General features: G+C 35.9%; 1 protein-coding gene across 1 annotated transcript; it reads right to left on the bottom strand.

Annotated features, from left to right (window-relative positions):
- Positions 1 to 7,528: 7,528 nt before the first annotated feature.
- On the bottom strand, positions 7,529 to 13,582 carry LOC117074116 (olfactory receptor 10X1). Its single transcript, XM_033195331.1, is given in 2 exon segments — positions 7,529 to 8,557; positions 13,484 to 13,582. Coding segments are annotated over 2 exon segments (1,128 nt in total).
- Between the last annotated feature and the right edge of the window lie 9,816 nt (positions 13,583 to 23,398).

Raw genomic sequence — 23,398 nt, 5'->3', positions numbered from 1 at the left:
ACTAAAAAATACAAAAAACTAGCCGGGCGACGAGGCGGGAGCCTGTAGTCCCAGCTACTCGGGAGGCTGAGACAGGAGAATGGCGTGAATCCGGGAGGCGGAGCTTGCAGTGAGCTGAGATCCGGCCACTGCACTCCAGCCTGGGTGGCAGAGCAAGACTCCGTCTCAAAAATAAATAAATAAAAATAAAAAAAAAAATAAAAAATAAAAAAAATAAATAAATAAAAATAAAAAAAAAAAACAAAGGGGGGTTGTTCTCTGGCCGGCAGGAGTGGGGGTCACAAGGTGCTCAGTGGGGGAGTTTTTGAGCCAGGATGAGTCAGGAAAAGGAATTTCACAAGATAATGTCATCGCTTAAGGCAAGGACAGGCCATTTTCACTTCTTTTGTGGTGGAATGTCATCAGTTAAGGCGGAGCATGGCTTTTGCACTTCTTTTGTGATTCTTCAGTTACTTCAGGCCATCTGGGCATATATGTGCAAGTCACAGGGGATGTGATGGCTTGGCTTGGGCTCAGAGGCCTGACATTCCTGCCTTCTTAATAAGAAAAATAAAACAAAATAGTGTTGAAGTGTTGGGGCAGTGAGAATTTTTTTGGAGGGTGGTATGGAGAGAGAATGGGCGACATTTATCAGGGCTGCTTCAAGCAGGATTAGTGGCGACATGGGAACCTAGAGTGGGAGAGATTAAGCTGAAGGAAGATTTTGTGGTAAGGGGTGATATTGTATGTCAGTCACATTCTTAACCCTTAGCAGCTTGGCAACCATTAATCTATTTTCAATTTTGATAATTGCTTCATTTGAAGTATGCTATACACACACACACACACACCCCTCTGTGTGTGTATATATATATGACAGAATCACAAACCTAGTATATGACAAATGCAAAAATTAAACTGAAATGTAAATATTTATGTATTTATAAATATATATGTATACACATAGCTGTATGGATTTATAAATATACATGTATACATTTATAAAGGTACATACATATGTATTTTTAGTGCTCTTGTGAATTTTTCTCTTCAGTGATTATACTTTCAACTCTAGAGTTTTCATTTGGTTCTTACTTATATTTATTTATAGTATGTACCTTTAGTGATATTTTTCATTTGGCGTAATTGTCTAGAGATTGATTTAGATTGTGTGTTTCTATCAACAGTTTATCCTTCTTCATTGTTGAGTAATATTTCAAGACATAGATATACTACATTTTAAGTAGTTTCTTCTTGAAGAAAATTTTGGTGGTTTCCAATTTTGTGTGTGTGTGTGTGTGTGTGTGTGTCACAGTTTCACTCTTGTTGCCCAGGTTGGTGTGCAATGGTATGATCCTGGATCACTGCAACCTCTGCCTCCTGGGTTCAAGTGATTCTCCTGCCTCAGACTCCCAAGTAGCTGGGATTACAGGTGTGTGCCACCATGCCTGGCTAATTTTGTATTTTTAATAGAGACAGTGTTTCACCATGTTGGTCAGTCTGGTCTCGAACGCTTGACCTCAGGTTATCTGCCTCCCTAGGCCTCCCAAAGTGCTAGGATTACAGGCTTGAGTCACCACGCCTGGCCTCCAGTTTTTGATTATTTTAAATGAAGACAATTTTAAAATCCTTGAGATTGAATTCTTAGTTGACAAGTTTTGTTTTGTTTTTTGAACACTGAGTATGTTATCCCACTGCTTTTTAGTCTTCGTTGTTTCTGCTAAAAAGTCAGCTGTTAAATTGAGGCTGACTTGTAAATAATGGGCCATTTTTCATTTGATGCTTTTCAAAATTTCCTCACCATTTTTAACTTTCAGATTTTTGCTATGATGTGTCTTTTTGTGTACCTCTTTGCATTTATCCTATGTGAAATTTGTTGAGCTTCCTAGATGTGTGGCTTTATGTTTTTCAAAAAATTTGGAAAGTATTCTGCCAGTATTTCTTCAAATATTTTTTTTCTTATCCTTTCTCTTTGCTCTTTCTTCCTGGTACTCCCATTACATCAGTTTTGGTGTGATTAATTGTGCCCCAGATTTCTCTAAGGCTCTATTTTTTTCATGTTTTTTTTTTTCCCTCGTTTTCCTTCGAGCTGCATAATCTTTATCACTCTAACTTCAAGTTCATCATTTTCTTTTCCTGTTAGTTCAAATTTATTGTCGAGTGCTCTTGTAAACTTTTCTGTGGTTATACTTTCAATTCCAAAGTTTTAATTTGGTTTTTATTTATAATTTCTGTCTCTCTGTTGGTATTCTGTATTTGATGTGATATTATCATATATCTTCCTTTACTTCTTTAATCATGATTTTCTTTAGATCTTTAAATATATTTACAATGGTTACTTTGAAGTCCATCTTTTAGATATGGCTTCTAGTCACATTCTTACAGTTTTTGTTGTCTGGTTTTCTTTTTTTTTTTTTAAGTGTAGGTCATATTTTTCTCTTTCTTTGCATAGTTTATAGTTTATATGGGAAACTGGAATTTTGTATAATATATTTTAGAAACTCTGGTTATTAGTCTTTCTCCCCTCTCTCCCCACTAGGTCTTGTTTTCATTATTTGCTTGCTTACTTGTTCAGTGACTGGCTGGATTATTTTTGTAAAGTCTATCCTCCCCTATACTTCTGCTGTGTTAAGTCTTTGATGTTGCTTTTCAGAAGACACACATATGCCTAGTCACCCTGGGGTGACAATAATTTTGGCAGAGCTTATGTTGTCCCCTATCCTGACTACATCCAGCTTTTAATCTGCTGATTTCTCCATTGTTTCCAAAATGCCTTAGAATATAAATTTCTCTACTGAGTAATTCAATAAAATTCAGACTTCTTTGAAGGAATGATTACTGAGGTCAGTGTTTGCGATTTGTTATTACCCAAAGAGGGTTCCTCCTGGCTCTTTCTTTTCCTGTTTAGAAGACGTATTAAGTGATATTCAGGTAGAACAGTCTATTCTGGGGATGTTGGCCAACAATATAGGTAAATTCTGTAGTGATCTTATGTGGGCACTGTATCTCCTGAGTGCTGCCATAAATCTGTATAACCCTTAACTCATATTACATCATAATTTCTTAGCCTTCACACTAGTAGAATGTAAGTTTTTTGAGAGAAAAAAATATATCTTGTGTGTTTTTGTTTTCCTCATGGTTAGTATAGTGTCTTGAACAGAATGAGTTTTTCATACATACAGAAGAGACAAATGAACATTTTTTCACAAAAAGCAATCTACATTTAATGCAGAACAGAAGTAAATTATCTCCTATTTTGATTCTTCATTAATGTCTTACTATGTTGCTTATTGACAGGAGAGAATATTTTAATTTCTTCCCATTAAGGAAATTTCTTGGGTATAAAAATTTAGAAAACCCTACTGAGAAATTGGGTCAGAGACAAAGTCTTGAATTATAATAATATCTTAGATTATAGAAGAAATATGTGATATAAAGAGGAAAAAAAGAGTTTCACATGTATGCTGAAGTATATGGCTATAGTTTATTTATTTTTATTACTACATGCTGGTACATACATGAATATGTCATAATTTTTCTATCTCTTCTGTAGTATATTAGCTGATTGATTTTCAGCTTTTGCCATTTTGCAAATATTGTGTCTAAGGACATCTATGTATGTCTTATGATACACATGTGCCGACTATTCTTTAGGGCATACACATAAGAGTAGAAAAGTTTAACCACAGGGTATGAGAATCTCCAAAACAAGTTTATAATACTAGACTGTTTTCTAAAATGACTGAACAAGTATACACTCTTATTAAGAGCACTGTTGGCTCATGCCTGTAATCCCAGCACTTTGGGAGGCCGTGGTGGGTGGATCATCTGAGATCAGTAGTTTGAGATCAGCCTGGCCAACATGGTGAAACCCTGTCTCTACTAAATATACAAAAGTAGCTAAGTGTGGTGGCAGGCACCTGTAATCCCAGTTACTTGGGAGGCTGAGGCAGGAGAATCGCTTGAACCTGGGAGGTGGAGGTTGCAGTGAGCCGAGATCACACCATTGCATTCCAGCCTGGGTGACAGAGCAAGACTCATCTAAAAAAAAAAAAAAAAAAAAAAAAGGCACTGAAAGGTTCTTGTTGCTGTTGCTTCATGTTTCTTTTTTGACACTCGTTAATCTAGCCTTTTAATTTTAGCCATTCAAATGAGTATGTGGTAGTACCTCACTGGTGTTTTGTTTTGTTTTTAATACTTTAAGTTCTAGGGTACATGTGCATAACGTGCAGGTTTTTTACATATGTATACATGTGCCACGTTGGTGTGCTGCACCCATTAACTCGTCATTTACATTAGGTATAGCTCCTAATGCTATCCCTCCCCCCCCCATAATAGGACCCAGTGTGTGATGATCCCCTTCCTGCGTCCAAGTGATCTCATTGTTCAATTCCCACCTATGAGTGAGAACATATGGTATTTGGTTTTCTGTTCTTGCAATAGTTTGCTGAGAATGATGGTTTCCAGCTGCATCCATGTCCCTACAAAGGACACAAACTCATTCCTTTTTATGGCTGCATAGTATTCCATGGTGTATGTGTGCCACATTTTCTTAATCCAGTCTGTCACTGATGGGCATTTGGGTTGATTCCAAGTCTTTGCTATTGTGAATAGTGCCACAATAAACATACGTGTGCATGTGTTTTTATAGCAGCATGACTTGTAATCCTTTGGGTGTATCCTCAGTAATGAGATAGCTGGGTCAAATGGTATTTCTAAGCTAGCCTTTTAATTTTAGCCATTCGAGTGAGTATGTAGTAGTACCTCATTGGGGTTTTAAAAATTATTATTGGGGTTTTAATGTTCATTTTCATGCTTACTAGTGAGACCAAGCAACTTTTAAGGTATTTATTGAACATTTGGATATTCTCTTTTATACAAGATCTATTTACATCTCTTAGAAATTTTTCTATTGTCTTTTAATTTATTTTTTGAGAATTTTATTTCTTTTAGAAATTGTTTATACAGCCATATGCCACACAATAATGTTTTGGTCAATGACAGACCACAAAGACAATGATGGTTTCACAAGAGGATAAAACCGTATTTCTATTGTACCTTTTCTATGCTTAGATACGTTTAGATACATAAACACTACTGTTAGAATTGCCTACAGTATTCAGTACAGTAACATACTGTACACATTTGTAGCCTAGGAACATTAGGCTATATCATACAGTCTATGTGCATTGTAGGTTTGTGTAAGTATATTCTGTGATGTTTACACATTGACAAAATCACAAAGTGACACATTTCTCAGAATACAGCCTCATTGTTAAGTGACGCGTGACTGTATATACCAAATGAGGGCCTTTGCCAGTTACTTGCTACAGATTTTTTTCTCTTTCTTTGCTTTGCTTTGTTTAATCCTTACATTATAAAATAAAATGTAAACACAGAAAATTATCTAAACAAATACATAGCTTAGTGAATCTTTCACGAGCAAAACCCTTTGCAATTACTACCTAGACCAAGGAAAAGAACTTCACCCATCAGGAGTTTTTCCTCTGTTGCCCAGGCTGTAGTGCAGTGGTGCGATCTTGTCTCACTGCAACTTCCGCCTCCCTGGTTTAAGCGATTCTTCTGCCTCAGCCTCCCTAGTAGCTGGGATTACAGGCGCACGCCACCACACCTGTCTGATTTTTGTATTTTTAGTAGAGGCTGGGTTTTGCCATGTTGGCCAGGCTGATCTTGAGCTCCTGACCTCAGGTGATCTGCCTGCCTCAGCCTCCCAAAGTGCTGGGATTACAGGTGTGAGCCACCACACCTGGCCCAGGAGTTTTTCATGTGACCCTCGTCCTGCCCAATCACAGACCCTCCTTCTAAAAGTAATTATGATCCTAAATTTCATACTTATCACTCTGAAATTTCTTTATAGCTATATGATTTGGCTTTCTTTTCCACTCTCTCAATAGTGTCTTTTTGATGAATAAAATGTCTCAATTTTGATTTAATCGGCCTTTTCACTTTAGTCAAAAATTTTACATACAGTTTAAACAGTATTTTGTATCCCAAGTTGGTGAAGATATCTTCTTAATTACTTTTCAAAAGTTTTATTTCTTCACTTTTCAAATTTAGTTTTTGATTTCCTGAAATTGATTTTTTTTTCGGATTTTGTTTTTTTCATATGGATATGCTATTTTCCTAGCACCAGTTATATTGAAAGTCTATCATTTTCTCACTGTACTGAAATGCTTTACTTGTCATAAAGCAAGTGCCCATATGGGCATGAGTCTATGGGTATTTTCAGCTTCCACTTACTTACTTATTTCTGGCAACTAGCAATCCCCACCACAGTCACTATATCAGGCACAAGCAGGCTAATTGGTCCAAATTTAGGTTCAGGATCTTGAGTCTAGACTTGACGTAACATCCTCTGCATCCATAATAAGGGAGTAAATAGTATTTATTTTTGAGACTTTTAGCTTCCCTAGATTGAATAACCAATTGTCAGGAGTGGAACCAAAGTAAAAGAAAATACTTGCCACTAAGTAATGGCTACAGATTGAAGGTAGCAGAGATTTTTGTCTGCACCTGTGTCATGAAAATAATCCCAAAGAAAGAGTGTCATGGTCAGGGATAAATTTAATCAGTTACTGTGCATAATAAATTTATCCATCGTTTCATTTATTTCATAACATTCCCATAAGTAACAGAACTCAAAATTACATCAATACTCTTACATCTCTTATCAGAAATGATTTGTCTCATGGGAGGTGCATTTCAGTGCTTCATAGCATTTGCCTAAAAAAAAATCCTTAACTTTTACATCTTTTATTGTTATTATTATTATTGTTGTTATTATTATTTGAGATGGAATTTTGCTCTTGTCACCCAGGCTGGATTGTAACGGCATGGTCTCTGCTCACTCTGCCTCTTGGGTTCAAACTATTCTCCTGCCTCAGCCTCCCGAGTAGCTGGGATTACAGGCACCCACCACCATGTCCAGCTAATTTTTGTATTTTTAGTAGAGGTGGGGTTTTACCATGTTGGCCAGGCTTGTCTCAAACTCCTGGCCTCAAGTGATCTGCCCACTTCGACCTGCCAAAGTGGTGGGATTACAAGCCTGAGCCACGGTTGACATCTTTAGATATTTAAAACATCTCTCAGTGCAGTGGTTTTATATGCTATTTTTTCCTTCCACGCTTTTTACTCAATTCATGAATAGTGCGGGACACCTGGAAGTTGATTATCAGAATCTTATCTCTTCAAGGACATTCTTCTTCTGACACTGGATAATAGAAGGGTTGGACAGCTTTTCTTTTTTTTTTTTTTTTTTTTTTTTTGAGACGGAGTCTCGCTCTGTCGCCCAGGCTGGAGTGCAGTAGCACAATCTCAGCTCACTGCAAGCTCCGCCTCCTGGGTTCACGCCATTCTCCTGCGGACAGCTTTTCTAACAAGCTAAGTAGATGCCTGTGTTGACATAGTTCCCAGTCTGAGTCACTTGCTTCTTATATCCCAACCTCTGGAACAAGGCAAATGGTATAGGTTTCTCCAGAGGTCACAGGATAAATGCCCCTATTGAATTCTGGGGACATTGAGTCATTCTTCAAACAAGCAGCAACAACTTAAGATTATTTTTCAAGGCAGTTGTGTTTCCCATCATTCTTCTAAAAGCATTTTTCATGTCCTTATTTCTCAGGCTGAATATGATGGGGCTGAGGAAGGGGGTAATGACAGTATAAGGGACTGCTATGAGTGTGTCATCTCCTGAGGCTTCTGGCTTCAAATAAACAATAGATGCAAAACCAAAGTGGATTATAACCACTGTGAGATGGGAGGCACAGGTGGAGAAGGCCTTCTGCTTGCCCTCAGCTGAAGGAATCCTGAGGACAGCAGAAATAATGAAGACATAAGTCAGGATGATGAGCAAAAAGGTACCCAGCAAGCCGGACACTGAGATCAGTGTTACAATGAATTCTGTGAGATTACTGTCTATACAGGACAGCCTAATAACTGCCTGCATGTGGCAGAAGTGTTTGACAAGGTTGGGTCTGCAGAAAGAGCCCCTGAATATCAGTGCAGTCTCCGTAAGAGAGATGAAGTCTGCAGTCCAAGCAGAGGCCACAAGTTGTCCACATACAATGTTGGTCATAAGCAGTGGATATTTTAGAGGGTTACAGATGGCCAGGAAGCGGTCATACCCCATCAAAGTGAGGATGATACAGTGTGTACCACCAAGACCCAAGAAGAAGCACATCTGTAAGCTACAACCTATAACTGAAATGCTTCTGTCCTTGGCCAGTACATCTTTCAACATCTTTGGGACGATGGCCAGTGTGTAGCAGGTCTCAGAGAAGGAGAGTTAACAAAGGAAGAGATACATAGGGGTGTAGAGGGACCTGTCCACCCAGGTTAGGCCCATGATGGTCAGATTACCTGCAAGGGTGAGAAGGTAGAGACAAAAGAAGACCACAAAAAGAAATGTCTGTACATGTGGGTACACAGAAAAGCCAACAAGAATGAATTCCTTCAGTACTGTCTGGTTGATCTTCATCGTTTGAATGTCTGAAATTTGAAAGAAACAACAATAAACATTTAACTTTTGAATGATACCATCAAATGAAAATTGTGATGACTAAAATAAATCATCAGAATTACAATTACCAGTGCTTTTTCATGTAGTTTAGCAAAACTATTTATATCTAGGTAATGTGTTTTTCTCATTTTTCATCCATTCATTGTTTCCTTTATTCAGCAGCTAATTAGTGATGACTTAGTATATGACATCACTATGTATATGACAAGAAGGCTTGCTCTGGCCTATTCTTAAAAGGATTTTATGAGCAGGTGATATAATATGGGAGGAAACACTCCAGTTGATGCTCAGATAAAGGAGGTTCAGATGCATTAGGTGAGCTTTATTTGGATGAGCTTCTGAACACAGAGAAAACTTTTAGGTGGATAATAGACAGAGTCAGGGTCCAACACAGAAACTTCCACACATTGTATGCTCTATAAATATTTACTGTGTAAATATCGAGAATTGGTTTCCAAGTAATTTTAGGACAAAACTTGGACAATGACTTGCAATGTTGGAGAAACCCAAAGTCATTAACCCTTCTTGGAGAATGTATTTAGGTCCTAGAATTTTAAAGGAAAGTTAAAAAAAAAAAAAAAGTGTCATTATTTTTACTCTGAGAAGAGGGAAAGAAGAAAGATAGGGAAACCTAGGACCCTTAGGATTAAGAGTAATTAATTAAATATGTGGATGGTTTTGATAAGCAGACTACACAAGCGTAGTGCAGGTGGCAATTGAGATTGTGTCTATTTTGTTAATTCCAAGCTCAGCATTCAAAGAAAATAAGTGGCATTTAATAATTGTATAAATTTCTCAATAATGCGACATCTGATTTAATCTCATACTCCTCTGATTTCTATAGCATGTTGTTTGTCCTTATATTTAACACATTGTTTCAACCCTGTAGTATATTGAGCTACTGTTTTCTCTGCCTCATATGTCAACATATTTAATAACTAGCATTTATGAGGTTTATATTTTTCCAAACTATTTCAAGTGTTTATTGATTTTACTCTTCACAGCATAAATATAAAGTGCATGGGACAGCTGTGAAATGGGTAGGACAAATGTGATTACTTATTTTAGAAATAAAATTGTGTCTCGGAAGTGGCATATTTGAGACTAGATGCAAAGAGTTTTGACTTGAACTGTATATTCTTTTCATTTATCAATGCTTAGTGCTTCAAGAAAGGGACTATAAGTCTTATATTTTTGTATTTTTCAGAGTAATAATATAGAGCACGTTAAGGAGGTAATAATTCCTGGTGAATGTTAGATGGATGAGTTAATCATCAAAAAAGTGGTTAGTATATAAATGAGTTTTGTTTTCCTTTGTTATTCAGCACTGCATAGCATTTGATTTTTGAGCATGGAGGTTAACAGACTTTCCACTCTAATTAGGTTTTGTTTAGGCTAAGATTAAGCATTTTCATGGAAGAGTCTAACTTATCACTGAGAATCAGAAGACAGTCGAAAAATGGTCTGAATTATAAGTGGCTCCTGAAATAATCCACAACCCTCTAGACTCTACTTTAAAGGTGCCTTTGGTGCTTTGTCTTCTTAGATCTTACAAGATTCTTACTCTCTGACAGTCATACAAGAATCACATGACTTCATCTTTTCTTATCTCCTATCAACTGTTTCTCCATTCCGTTTCCCTTTCACTCACTGTATCTACTCTTCCTAGTGAGCAGTAATTTCCCAATAAGAAGACCATATTTCTGTTCTCTTATCTAAGGGAACATTATAGAGGACCATTTCTGTTAAAACCCGGGGCTTCCTCTTGAGGCCTTTTGGTGTGAGCCTCTTTAGTAACCACATTCAGTATGAGTATCTTTGGTTTCCAAATCTACTTGTAGATGATTGTTCCACTTTTCTCTATGATCAGCATTCTGCTACATTTTCAACTATTTCAGAGGCATCTTTTTCCTTCCAGAAGTATTAGGCTTCAATAGATTCCTTCTACTTATTCCTAAGTCACTGTAATTCCTCCTATCAGTAGAGCGCTTCACACACCAAGGCTCCAAAGCACTCTTGACCCTTCACCCTAACTCTGTAAGAAAGGAAATTATGTGGATTCTAGAACTAAAGGATTAAATATAGCAAAGGGAAAATATAAAACAGATTAGCATAGCAATAAGTTATTTTAATACTTGATGTCCTTGGTACAAAACCCAAGCTTTTTCTAACATACTACCAGAAAAAACAGTCTGATTTTACACGTGTTCTACCTCTTCCAACACAGCCCTGGGATTTGAGGCAGGGACTAGGAGGCAGCAAAGGAGTTGGAGGAGGTGCTGTTTTTAAAGTCACCATTAAATTCATAAGCATTTTGAAAATGCAAATAATCACCCATACAAATTCCAAAATAGGTCTTTCCTTATCTAGTCCTTACTTGACTGTGTGCTAAATATTTCCTTGGTGAATCATCAGCAGTAGAGTATAAATGTCAGAATCTCTACTTCTGGTATATTCCAAATGTGTGCAAGATTGTGTGTGTGTGTGTGTGTGTATGTGTTGTGAGGATATTATGTCCCACCCTACCTCATCTATCTCTGAAGTTGTCCCTAAATCCACCTGTGTCAAATTTGAGTTATGAATCCACTGACACATATATATATGTTATATACATATATGTGGTGGTATATATATACACATATGACACATATATGACATATATATGACATATGTATGACACATTTTATCAGGCTCCAAAGCCAATTCACTGTCACGATTATATTCTTCCAAAAGATAATCTTCACAATATCACTGGAAGCATACTTTTTTCACCGCTCGAAAGAGACAGAGATTGATTTAATATGAAAAACATTGGTGCTAGCTTAGTGACATTGTGAAAGCTGCTGCATCTTCTGAATTTGAGTTTCCCCAGATGGGAAGTAAGAAAAAAGGTCCTGAGTTCGTGCAAGCTGTAATATTCCATGGCTCTAGAGTTCTGTGACAGGAGTTGTGAGGTTAGGCCATACCTGATGTGATCAGCCCCCACTGCCCACTAAATTACAGTGGTTTAGAACCTTCCTTTCTATGGATTTAGAGGTATAGTTTGATTATTATAAGTGCTTGAGATTCCTGAGCTCTAGAGGTTTGGTTTTGATTAGGAGATCCTAAGGGATTCCTCTCTCTTTCATCAGAGAAAGCAGGTAACTTCCTCATCCAACTTTGTAATTTGTTCTCATTAGTTATAGTGCTTGTGTAACATGTGACTTGTAAAACTCTTCTGGGAGTCTCTGGAGATTTTAAACTTGCAGAGTTTATATCCTGCCCATAAACAATGCTTTCTGCTACTTTATGTTTTGTTTTTGGCAGGAAGGGTGAATAAAATTTGCAACCCTAATGCTTATTCAATTCATTCTCTTGCTGACAAAAATGCTCACCTAGACCAGACTTTAGTCACACTCCTCTAAGCTCTCTTCTCAACTGGACTTCAGATTGTCCATCCTTGTTGAGTCTGTACCACCTAATTGTAGCAAGAACCTTGCTAAGTCAGGTTGGAGAGAATCCCTTACTGTTGATATTCAGTCACCCTCAATATCTAATAAAATTCCTCATCCTCCACCAACCTCTGGGTAATATATAATCATCCTGGCCTGTCTTCAGCAAGTGTTCTGTTAGATTAGTTCAGTGAGAATTCCTCCTTACTCCTGATGTGGAGTCATATTCACTGACTCCACTACCCATCCTTTGGCTATGGATCTCTGCTTTTCCACACTGTATTCAAAATTGAGCCCAATGTTAAATGGACATCTGTTTTTCTCTATTGCAATAGCTCCTGAATAAAATACATTTTGCTATCTTAACTACTGCATAGCTCTGGATTTCATTGACACCACTCACCACAAATATACTCACTATTTCCCTTTAATCATTGACTCCATTTCTGGCTACTTAAGAAAGATCGACATTGTATAAGAGACTGCTCCAAGCATTGCAGGAGAACTCAGAAAAATACAAGAAATGATATCTTCTTACAAGAGGTTTATACTCCTTTGGAGGAAAGAAGATTGTGCCCATGAAAAGTGTATTGTAGTAAGCAGCACTGTAGTAAACTGAGAACTACAACAATGATTAGATGAGGTAAGATAAAAACAACTGGACCAGGATGTCAGAAAGATGTATAGAGTAGGGGGGTTAGGAAAGACTTCTAAAAATAAGCAGCAAGTCAGTGGTGTTTGCTCATGCCTGTAATCCCAGTGACTCAGGAGGCTAAGGCGGGGAGGATTTCCTTAGGCCAGGAGTTTGAGACAAGCCTGGATAACATAGTGAGATCCCATCTCTAAAAATAAATAAAATAAGAAATAAAATAGAGTTGAAATTCCCGTTTCCATTGTACTATAGGTTGTACTATCTTGTGGCAGTTCAGTACAAATATATAATTAGATGGGAAATAAGTACTTGAAAAGATACTCAGCCTTATCATTTATTAGATAATACAAATTAAAAACACAATATGATTCTACTACATAAGTGTTCAAATATTTAAAATTAAGAAAAAAAGATTGACCATACCAGTACTGGTGAGGATTTGAAAGAACTATAACTCATACACTATTCTTAGAGATGTGCAAGTGATAAAATAGTCTGAAATTTTGAAAAATAATTTTTCAGTCTCTTGAAAAGTTTAATCTATTCAGGTTCCCAGACAAGATGATGTATATTCACTATTTTTCTGTCCTTCTTCTCTAAATACAACCAAATAATTTGGAAAGAATTCAATAGACAATCACAAAATGACTCTAAAAGGTGAAAAAGAAAGAGAAGGTGGACTGACCACATACCTCAGTACTTGAAGAACAACACCACAGTAAGCTTCCTAGGATTTATTTTATCTCTCATAAATCCCAGACTGGGATGTGGAAAGTCCTACAGCTTAAAACCTTGAACTGGCAACAGGCATAGACAAAAACAAATAAAGGAAAGGTAAAATCCATTGTCTTTGGTCAAAGGAAAAGAAAAAGGAAGCCCAACAGAGGCTTCATAGGGAGACTCATCACCAATGGCAATGAGAGCTCTAATCTGTTTGTAGCTGCAATACCAAGAAAGCTTGAATCCTAATTCAATCTCCATCTTGCACCAGCCATTTAGACCTCATCTGCCCATATATGCATGGCCAGCAGTGCCTAGAAGAGCAATCTATCCTCTGTCTCACACAAGTTGATGTGAGACAGGATGTAGTAGCAGGATGATCATTGCCAGAAAAACTTGGGAAGCTCAACTTGTCTCTTGGCCCAGTGTCGATAGGTGGTGAGCTCTTTGACTCCAGAGTCTGTGTCAACAAGGCCCGGGATGGTTTCCAGAACCTACACACTAAGTCTAAATATGGAGACCTTACCATAATATTAAACATGCCAAGATTCAACTGAAAATCATCCCTGATACCAAGAACCAATACAATCTCAATTAAGTGAGAAAAGACAACCAACTGATGCCAGTACCAAGTGAACCAGATAGTAGAATTGAAAATGATTTTAAAGTAGCCTCCATAAGATTGATTCAATAAGTAATTACAAATTTCCTTGAAACATATGAAAACAATAAAAATTATAAAAGCGATAAAAAAATGGGATTACAGAAATGAAAAATATAATAAGTAATATCTCAGATTGTTTCAGATCTCCTTGGGAAGTTCCCTTTATATTGGGGACTGCTAAATATTTATTTACATATGGAGATAAATAACTATCATATATTATATATATTACTGTTTTAACATAGTCCTGTTAGCTCATTTAAAAAAATGTATTCAACACAATTTAAATGCAACAGTAATTTACTGTTTTACATCTTCCATTAATATATATCTTGTTTTTCTTTTTGAAAATTTCTAATACACACACACATATCCTCTCTCTATATATTTATGTGTATACATCTTTTGTTGACTGCCTTATGCCTTTACTCATACTTTTGAACATTTACTTATAGTTTTGAACCTTTCTAATACACACACACACATATATATACACACACACACACACACACATATATATATATACATGCATACATCTTTGGTTGATTGCCTTGTATTTCTCTATAACAAAATGCTTGTTGGTTGATTGCAAAATAAGTTTTTATTATACATTATATAAAAGAGAAAATGTTAAGTGTGATAGTTAAAATTTTAAAGTAAAATTATCCCCGAATAAAAACACTGCTTTAAAATTACTTTATATATCCATGATAAATATTTATTTTTATAAAAACAAAACAGATCAGAATCCATTTTATTGCAAAATGTTTTATTTTTACAGACAGAAACACTGGAAATTCTTATTTATGGTAACATGAAGAAAATCATTAAAGGAGTTTTAATGAATTTATTTTTTAATAGTAATGCTACTCGATTCTTTGAATTCCATCCAAGTTATAAGACAATCATTAAAGGAGTTTTAATGAATTTATTTTTTAATAGTAATGCTACTCGATTCTTTGAATTCCATCCAAGTTATAAGACAATCATTAAAGGAGTTTTAATGAATTTATTTTTTAATAGTAATGCTACTCGATTCTTTGAATTCCATCCAAGTTATATACCATTCATAGATTAATGATCTATCACTTAAAGTTCAATTCAGTAATTTAAATGGAGGATAATTTTATCAGTTCCTTTTTCTATGTTCCCAAAATAATAAGGACTCTACTTAACTTGTAAAGAAAGGTGTTCACTGTTTTTCATTAACATTCAATTTTCTTTCAGTTTCTGAGTAATTCATCATAAGTTTTCCAGTTATTATCAAATGATTGTTAAGTATGATTGTTCAGCTGTTTCTTCTGAACACTTTGTTTAATGTTTTATGTCCAGAAGTTTGGGAGAAATGAAAATACTGTTTATTTCAATCACCTTGGTTCATAGATATTTTGGTAAAATCCTTCTAGCCTACAATATGCTTTAGCTATTTATACTCTTTTTTTTTTTTTTTTTTTTTTTTTTGAGACGGAGTCTCGCAGTCGCCCAGGCTGGAGTGCAGTGGCCGGATCTCAGCTCACTGCAAGCTCCGCCTCCCGGGTTTACGCCAGTCTCCTGCCTCAGCCTCCCGAGTAGCTGGGAATACAGGCGCCCGCCAACTCGCCCGGCTAGTTTTTTCTATTTTTTAGTAGAGACGGGGTTTCGCCGTGTTAGCCAGGATGGTCTCGATCTCCTGACCTCGCGATCCACCCGTCTCGGCCTCCCAAAGTGCTGGGATTACAGGCTTGAGCCACTGCGCCCGGCCGCTTGAGCCACCGCGCCCGGCCCTTGAGCCACCGCGCCCGGCCTATACTCTTCTATTCACCCTATCTCCCATGGAGGTGTTTGTGGAGACCATGTAGGAACCTGGGATTTCCACCCTCACTTGGAAGAAGCAAGGCACTCTGTGGTGTCGAAGACACCTACTGCAGAGTCAGGACTTTCACCACTTCCCAGAGGTAATAAAAGTGAAGTAGAGGTTCCTCTTCAAAGGGACTTTCCTCCCAGTCAAATTGAGAATAAGTAGTAACCTCTCTGAGAAGCAAAATTTACTCAAATATCTGTGCTAATACTCTTAAATATCTGCTAGCCATAATAAAGAAATCAATATACTTTGTGTTTTTAGCGCCTACATTTTAGCCTAAGATATCTGCTCTGGTATGTCTAAACAGGTCCAAGCAAGCATTAGGTCATAGCCTGTTCCTCTTCCTTATTTGGAGGTGTTTTTGCTTTTCTCAGCATTCCACAAGTTACTTCCTCTATTCCTTTGTTCTCCTCTGCTTTCACCTCTTTTGGAAAGTTCTAAGTTGCTAGCCAATTGGGACAAGCATAGAGTGTGAGGTCCTGTTCCAGCTGATGGAAACTGGACACAGCCATAGGATGGATGCATCAGGTTATAAATGACCCTGCCTCCTTTGCTCGTGTGTGCTCTCATGGCAAGACTGCTAGCAAGTGACACCCTTTCTGCAGAAAGTAAATTAGCCTTGCTGAGAGATCCTTTGTCTCAGTGTCAATTCTTATGACACCAAATACTCATTCCCAACATAATCCTCAGTGATGTCAGTGGAGGCTAAGGGAGCCCTAAAGGGGCACCTGTTCAGAACGGTCAAGGTAGGGTAAGCAAAAGAGAGTGGGGAGCTGGAAATCCCACCCAGCCCAGCAGTAAGGAGGATTCTCTCCTTAAGAGTATTCCCTTTTCTGAAGTCAACAGAGGCTGAATGGAGAATCTGGACTTCTAGCCTAATCTAGTAGTAAATGTCAGCACTCCCACTTTCTGCTATTGGAGCAGTGTTAAAAGAAGCAAGGTAAAACAGAAGGTTTAGGCCAGGCATGGTGGCTCACACCTGTAATCCCAGCACTTTGGGAGGCCGAGATGGTCGGATCACGAGGTCAGGAGATCGAGACCATCCTGGCTAACATGGTGAAACCCTATCTCTACTGAAAATACAAAAAAAAAAAAAAAAAAAACATAGCCGGGCATAGTGGTGGGCGCCTGTAGTCCCTGGTACTCCGGAGGCTGAGATAGGAGAATGGTGTGAACCTGGGAGGCGGAGGTTGCAGTGAGCTGAGATCATGCCACTGCACTTCAGCCTGGGAGAGTGAGCGAGACTCTGTCTCCAAAACAACAACAACAACAACAACAAAAACCCAGAAGGTTTAAATAAGATCCAAAGTGTCATAACAAGATAACTCAAATACCCAGGTTCCAATAGAAAACAGCTCATCATGCTAAAAACCAAGAAAGTTTCCACTTACTTTTTCTTTCCATTTTCTTTTGTTGTTGTTGAGCAAATACTAAACAGGATAAAATCAAATAATTCTATACCAAGACACATCATAGTCAAACTTCCAAAAGACTAAAGACAAAAATATCTTGAAATTAGCAAGCAAAAGTGATATTTTATCTACAGGGAAAAACATGTTTAGCAAAGAATTGAACATTTTTGGCAGTTGATAAGTGATATGTGTTTTCAGTATTCCATTAAAGCATGAGACCTTAATGGAAAACTAAATTATCAGTTTAGCCAACAGCTCCAGCTTAATATCATTTAATTGTCTGAATATCAGATACAAACGGTCTAACTCTGACAATCATCTCACTTCAAGCTTTTAGCATAAAAAAAAAATACCAACTCATAAGTAAGACACAATTGAGGTATAGTTATAATGCAGTTTGCTTGTCTCAAAGAACATATGTCTTTTTTAGGAACTGACATATATAGTATTTTGTTTAACTTAAACACAAATTCACATATTTACTTTTAATGGAAATAAGAGTTAGGTTTATGACAGTCATAAAACAGAGAGTTGACTCATCCAAAAGTGAACATCACATTTCATTTTAAAAAGCATCATAAACCAAAGTAATTTTACAATGTATATTTTCTCTAAACTGCAAATATTTATTGATTCTCTCTTCAATGGAAATTGTTTTCCTGGATATTAAAAAGCCAAAAAATAACAGATGTTTGCAAAGTTGTGGAGAAAAGGGAATGCTTAGACACTGCTGGTGGTAATGTAAATTAGTTCAGTCACTGTGGGAAGTAGCCTGGAGATTTCTCAAAGACCTAGAGGCAGAAATTTGACCCAGCAATACCATTACTGAGTATATACCCAAAGAATTTAAATAATTCTACTATAAAGACACAAGCATATTTATATGTATGTTCATCACAGTACTATTCACAATATGAAAGACATGGAGTCAATCCAGATGTTCATCAATGGTAGAGTGGATAAGGAAAATGTGGTACGTGTACACCATGGAATACTACACAGCCTTAAAAAAGAATGAGATCATGTCCTTTGTAGCAACATAGATGAAGCTGTAGGCCATTATTCTAAGCGAATTAACATAGTAACAGATACTGAACAATAACCAAATACTGAGTGTTCTCATTTGTAAGTGGGAGCTAAACATTGAATACATATAGACACAAAGAAGGAAAAAATAGACACCAGGACCTAAGGTGGCAGGAGGGTGAGGATTGGAAAATTATCAGGTCTTATGCTGATTACCTAGGTAACAAAATCATCTGTACATCAAACCCCTGTGAAACCCAATTTACTCATGTAAAAAACTTGCACATATACCCCCTTGAACCTAAAATAAAAGTTGGACTGTAAACAAACAACAACAAAAAACCTAAAAAAAGAAAATAGCGATAATACCACATGCTGACAAGGCTGTGAAGACACAGGATCTCTCGTAAACTGCTGGTGAGAATACAAAATGGTGCAGCTACTTTTTAAACAAAACATATACTTACCATACCACCTTATAATTACTTTGGGCTTTTCTCTCAAGGAGATAAAAATTTACATCTATACAAAACCCTGTATTGAAATGTTTAGAACAGCTTTATTTGTAATAGCCCAAAACTGGAGATTAAAAGATGTCCCTCAATAGATGTACGTAAAACGAACTGTGGTATATCCATATCATGGCATATTTCTCAGCATTAAAAGTGAATGAACTATTGATATTGATTTAGATGAGTCTCAAGTGTATTATGTTGAGGGAAAAAAATTGTAAAAGGTCACATACTTTATGATTCTATTTATATAAAATTCTGAAAATAGCAATTATAAAGAACAAAAACAAATTAGTGTTTGTCAGGGGTTATTAATGGTGAGGGTAGGTGGTGAGTGTGACTATAAAAAAGTAGCACAGGAGAGATGGAATACATCTTGATTTTGGTGATGGTTAAATAAACCTACACATACCATAAAATAACATAAAAATATACACACATATTCCAATATCAATTTCCTGGTTTTGTTATTGTCTTATAATTATGAAACATGTAATGATTGAAGTAAACTAAATTAAAATTTTAAAAAAAGAATCATTTTCCAAGAAGACCTTGTCAAGCTTCTATATCTGCAATTCACATCAATAAGACAATATATTTTAAAACTGAGATATTATTTAATACAGTAGGATGCACAGATCACGAATGTAGAGTGAGTGCTGACAAACACATGTGCATAGGCAATCAGATCTGAATTCAAGATCCAGAACATTTTTATTACTCCAGAGAGGTTCCTCATATTTCTTTCCAATCAAAATGCCAGAGACAATCACTGAGCTGATTTCTGCAACCATTTTAACAATTTTTTGTTCTGTAAACTCATACATGGAATCATACTGTATATGTACTCTGTTGCTTCTCTCTTCTTTCACTCAACATGTTTTTCAGATTTACCCATGCTGTTGCATATTGATTCCTTTTAATTGCTAGATATTATTTCATTGTATGAATATTCCACAACCTATTTATTTACTTGCTTATGAACATTGGGCTATTTCTAGTTTTTCATTATGAATTAAACACTAAAACTTATTTCTACAACTCTGTGGAAATATATATACTCATCTATGTTTAGCTAAATAGAAATGGGTATTTCTTATAAAGTAGTTATATAATTTCCTCTGCCTTTTTGCTCCTTGATAAGCAGTTTTTAATTTTCATAGTTTCATTTGTTAATTTTCTAAGTCTATGTTTTATGTTCTGGCTAAAAAATCTTTTCCTACCCTACGATAATGAAGATATTCCCCTATGTCGTATTGTAGCCGCTCTATATTTTTGTTTCTTCATTTAGGCCTGTGCTCCATTTTGTATAATTTGTGTACATAAAACAAAAGAGGAATTAGGGGTTTTGTTTTTCTTATACCAAAACGCAGCTATTTTAGTACCATCTGTTGGAAAGATTTTCCTTTCTTCATTTCATCGCACAGGCACCTTTGTGGAAGTTAAATTGGAATATATGTATGAGTTTAGAATTAGTCTATGAATTTCTATAGCAAAGCTTGTTGGAATTTTGATTAAGAAGGCATCAAATATATGGATAAGTTTGGGGTATTCATATGTTTACAATATCGAGTTTTTAAATAAATTAATATTGCATTTGTTAATTTTTTAAGTCTATGTGTTTTACGTTCTGGCTAAAAAATCTTTTCCTACCCTATGATAATGAAGTCATTCATATTTGGGTTTAACTTAATTTTTATCCATTAATTTTATAGTTTTAAGTGTAGGATACTTCATCGTTTATGTTAAATTTAATTCTAGCTGTCTTATATTTTTGATGCTACTAAAATTGACACTTTAAAATTCCATTTCTTATTTCTGTTACTAATATAAAAAATTAATTTGTTCTGTCATCTATTTATTTACCTATCAATCTATCATAACTTGAGATCTTGCTAAATGAGCTTATTAGTTCTAGTAGCTATTTTTGCAGATGTAGCGATATTTTCTAGGTATTCAGTCACATCATCTGCAAATGAAGAAAGTTTAATTATTCTCTCTAAATAAATGTACCTTTTATACCTTTTCTTGCATTAGCACACTGGTTTGGGCTTTTAATAAGGTGTTGTACATAGTTGAAAAGAGTGGACATCTTAGGAGGAGGAGTTCAATATTTTGCAATTAAGTATGATGTTAGCTTTATGTTTTTCATAGAAACAAAGTATTTACCAAGAATAAATATTGATTTTTACAAATACATTTTTTCACAAGTATTGAGGTGAATAGATTAATGTTTCATCTTTTGTCTGTTAGTGTTGTGAATTATGTTAATGTATTTTCAAAAAATAAATCAGTCTTGTACTCTTAGCATAAATCTCCTTTGACATGGAATATTGTCCTTCATATACACTGATATAATATGTTTTCTATTATTTTGTTAGAAACATTTTTGAAAGTATTTTAATATATTATAGTGGTCTCTAATTTTGTTTTCTGCTAATATACTTCTTGGGTTTCAGTTTTAGTGCTATTCTGGTTTCATAAAACGAGATGTTAATGATTCTCCAACATCTTTATTTCCTGAAAGAATTTGTGTAAGCTTGTTTTATCTTTTCTCTTAAGTAATAAAACAACCTTGAACTAGAGTTTTCATCATGGGAAGTTTTATAGTTTAAAATCAATTGTTTAAACATAATTTTTATTTTTGGTAGGTTGTGGTTTTAAGAGAATTTGTTAAAATCTAAGTTTTCTCATTTATTGACAGTAACTTGCTCCCAATATTTGTAGGACCTGAATTAATATTCTCTCTTTCATCTCTGCTTTTGTAATTTCTTTCTTTTTGTTCCTGGTCAGTCTTCTTAGGAATTTATCAATTTCTGTAAGAACTGCAAAGATTCAAATTGTGATATTGTTGATTTTCTTTTTCCTCTTTTTACATTTTTACTTTTCATGTCCTTATTATTTGCGTCCTTCTCTTTATTTTTGGGTTAAATTTACTTTTTCTTTTACATTCTTAATTTTAAGCATGGATTATTATTTTATTACTATATTCTTTACTAATATCAGAATTTAAAACCATCTCTCTTTACTGACAATATGATTCTATATCTAGAAAACCCTAAAGACTCCACCAAAAGGCTACTAGACAGATAAACAATTTTAGTGCTATTCCTACCAAACTACCACATCATTCTTCACAGAATTAGAAAAAAAGTATTCTAAAATTAATGTGGAACCAAAAAAAGATCACAAATAGCCAAAGCAATTTTTTTTTTTTTTGAGACAGAGTCTCGCTCTGTCGCCCAGGCTGGAGTGCAGTGGCCGGATCTCAGCTCACTGCAAGCTCCGCCTCCCGGGTTTACGCCATTCTCCTGCCTCAGCCTCCCGAGTAGCTGGGACTACAGGCGCCCGCCATCTCGCCCGGCTAATTTTTTGTATTTTTTTAGTAGAGACGGGGTTTCACCGTGTTAGCCAGGATGGTCTCGATCTCCTGACCTCGCGATCCGCCCGTCTCGGCCTCCCAAAGTGCTGGGATTACAGGCTTGAGCCACCGCGCCCGGCCTAGCCAAAGCAATTTGAAGTAAAAAGACAAAGCTGGAGTCATTACAGCACCCAACCTCAAACTATACTATAAGACCATAAGAATCTAGTAACCAAAGAAGCATAGTGCTGGTACAAAAACAAACACATAGATCAATGGAACAGAAAAAAAAAACAAAAAAACTCAGAAATAAAGCCTCACACCTACAACCATCTGATCTTTGACAACACTAATAAAAATAAGCAACGGGGAAAGGACTCCCTATTAAACAAAGGGTGCTGGGATAACTAGCTAGCCATATGCACAAGATTGAAACTGGACTCTTACCTTTCACCACATATAAAAATCAACTCAAGATGAATTAAAGATTTAAAGGTAATACCCAAACTATAAAAATCCTAGCAAAAAAAAATCTAGGAAATAATCCTCATGATATTGGCCTTTGCAAATATTTTTTGGCTAAGTCACCAAAAGCAATTTCAATGAAAACAAAAATGGACAAATGGGCCTAATTAAACTAGAGTTTCTGCACAACTAAAAATAAAAATAAAATTAAAAAACCTCTAAATAGAGTAGACAAATAACCTACTGAAACCTACTGCATGGGAGATAATATTCACAAACTATGCATCAAAGGCCTACTATCCAAAAGTCTATAAGGAACTTAAACAAGTCAACAAGCAGAAAACATATGATTGCATTAAAAATGAGCAAAGAACATGAACAGATACTTCTCAAAAGAAGATATACGATTTGCCAATAAACATATGAAAAAATGCTCAGCATCACTAATCATCCAAGAAATGCAAATCAAAACCATAATGAGATACCATCTCCCAAAAGTCAGAGTGGCTATTATTAAAAATTCAAAAAACCAACAGATGCTGGTGAGGCTCCGAAGAATAGGGAATGTTTATATACTGTAGGTTGGAATGTAAATTAGTTCAGCCACTATGGAAAACAGTTTAGAGATTTTTCAAAGAACTTAAAACAGTGCTATCATTCAACTCAGCAATCCTATTACTGGATATATACCCAAAGGAAAATAGATCATTATACCAAAAGACACACGCACTCGTATGTTCGTCACCATGCTATTCACAATAGCAAAGACATGGAATTAACCTAAGTTCCCATCAATG

Source organism: Trachypithecus francoisi, unplaced genomic scaffold, assembly GCF_009764315.1.
Source record: "Trachypithecus francoisi isolate TF-2019V2 unplaced genomic scaffold, Tfra_2.0 Lachesis_group5, whole genome shotgun sequence".
In the NCBI taxonomy this organism is placed as follows: Eukaryota; Metazoa; Chordata; class Mammalia; order Primates; family Cercopithecidae; genus Trachypithecus; species Trachypithecus francoisi.
The sequence above is the reverse complement of the archived record's forward strand: the minus strand, read 5'-3'. Positions and strand labels throughout refer to the sequence as shown.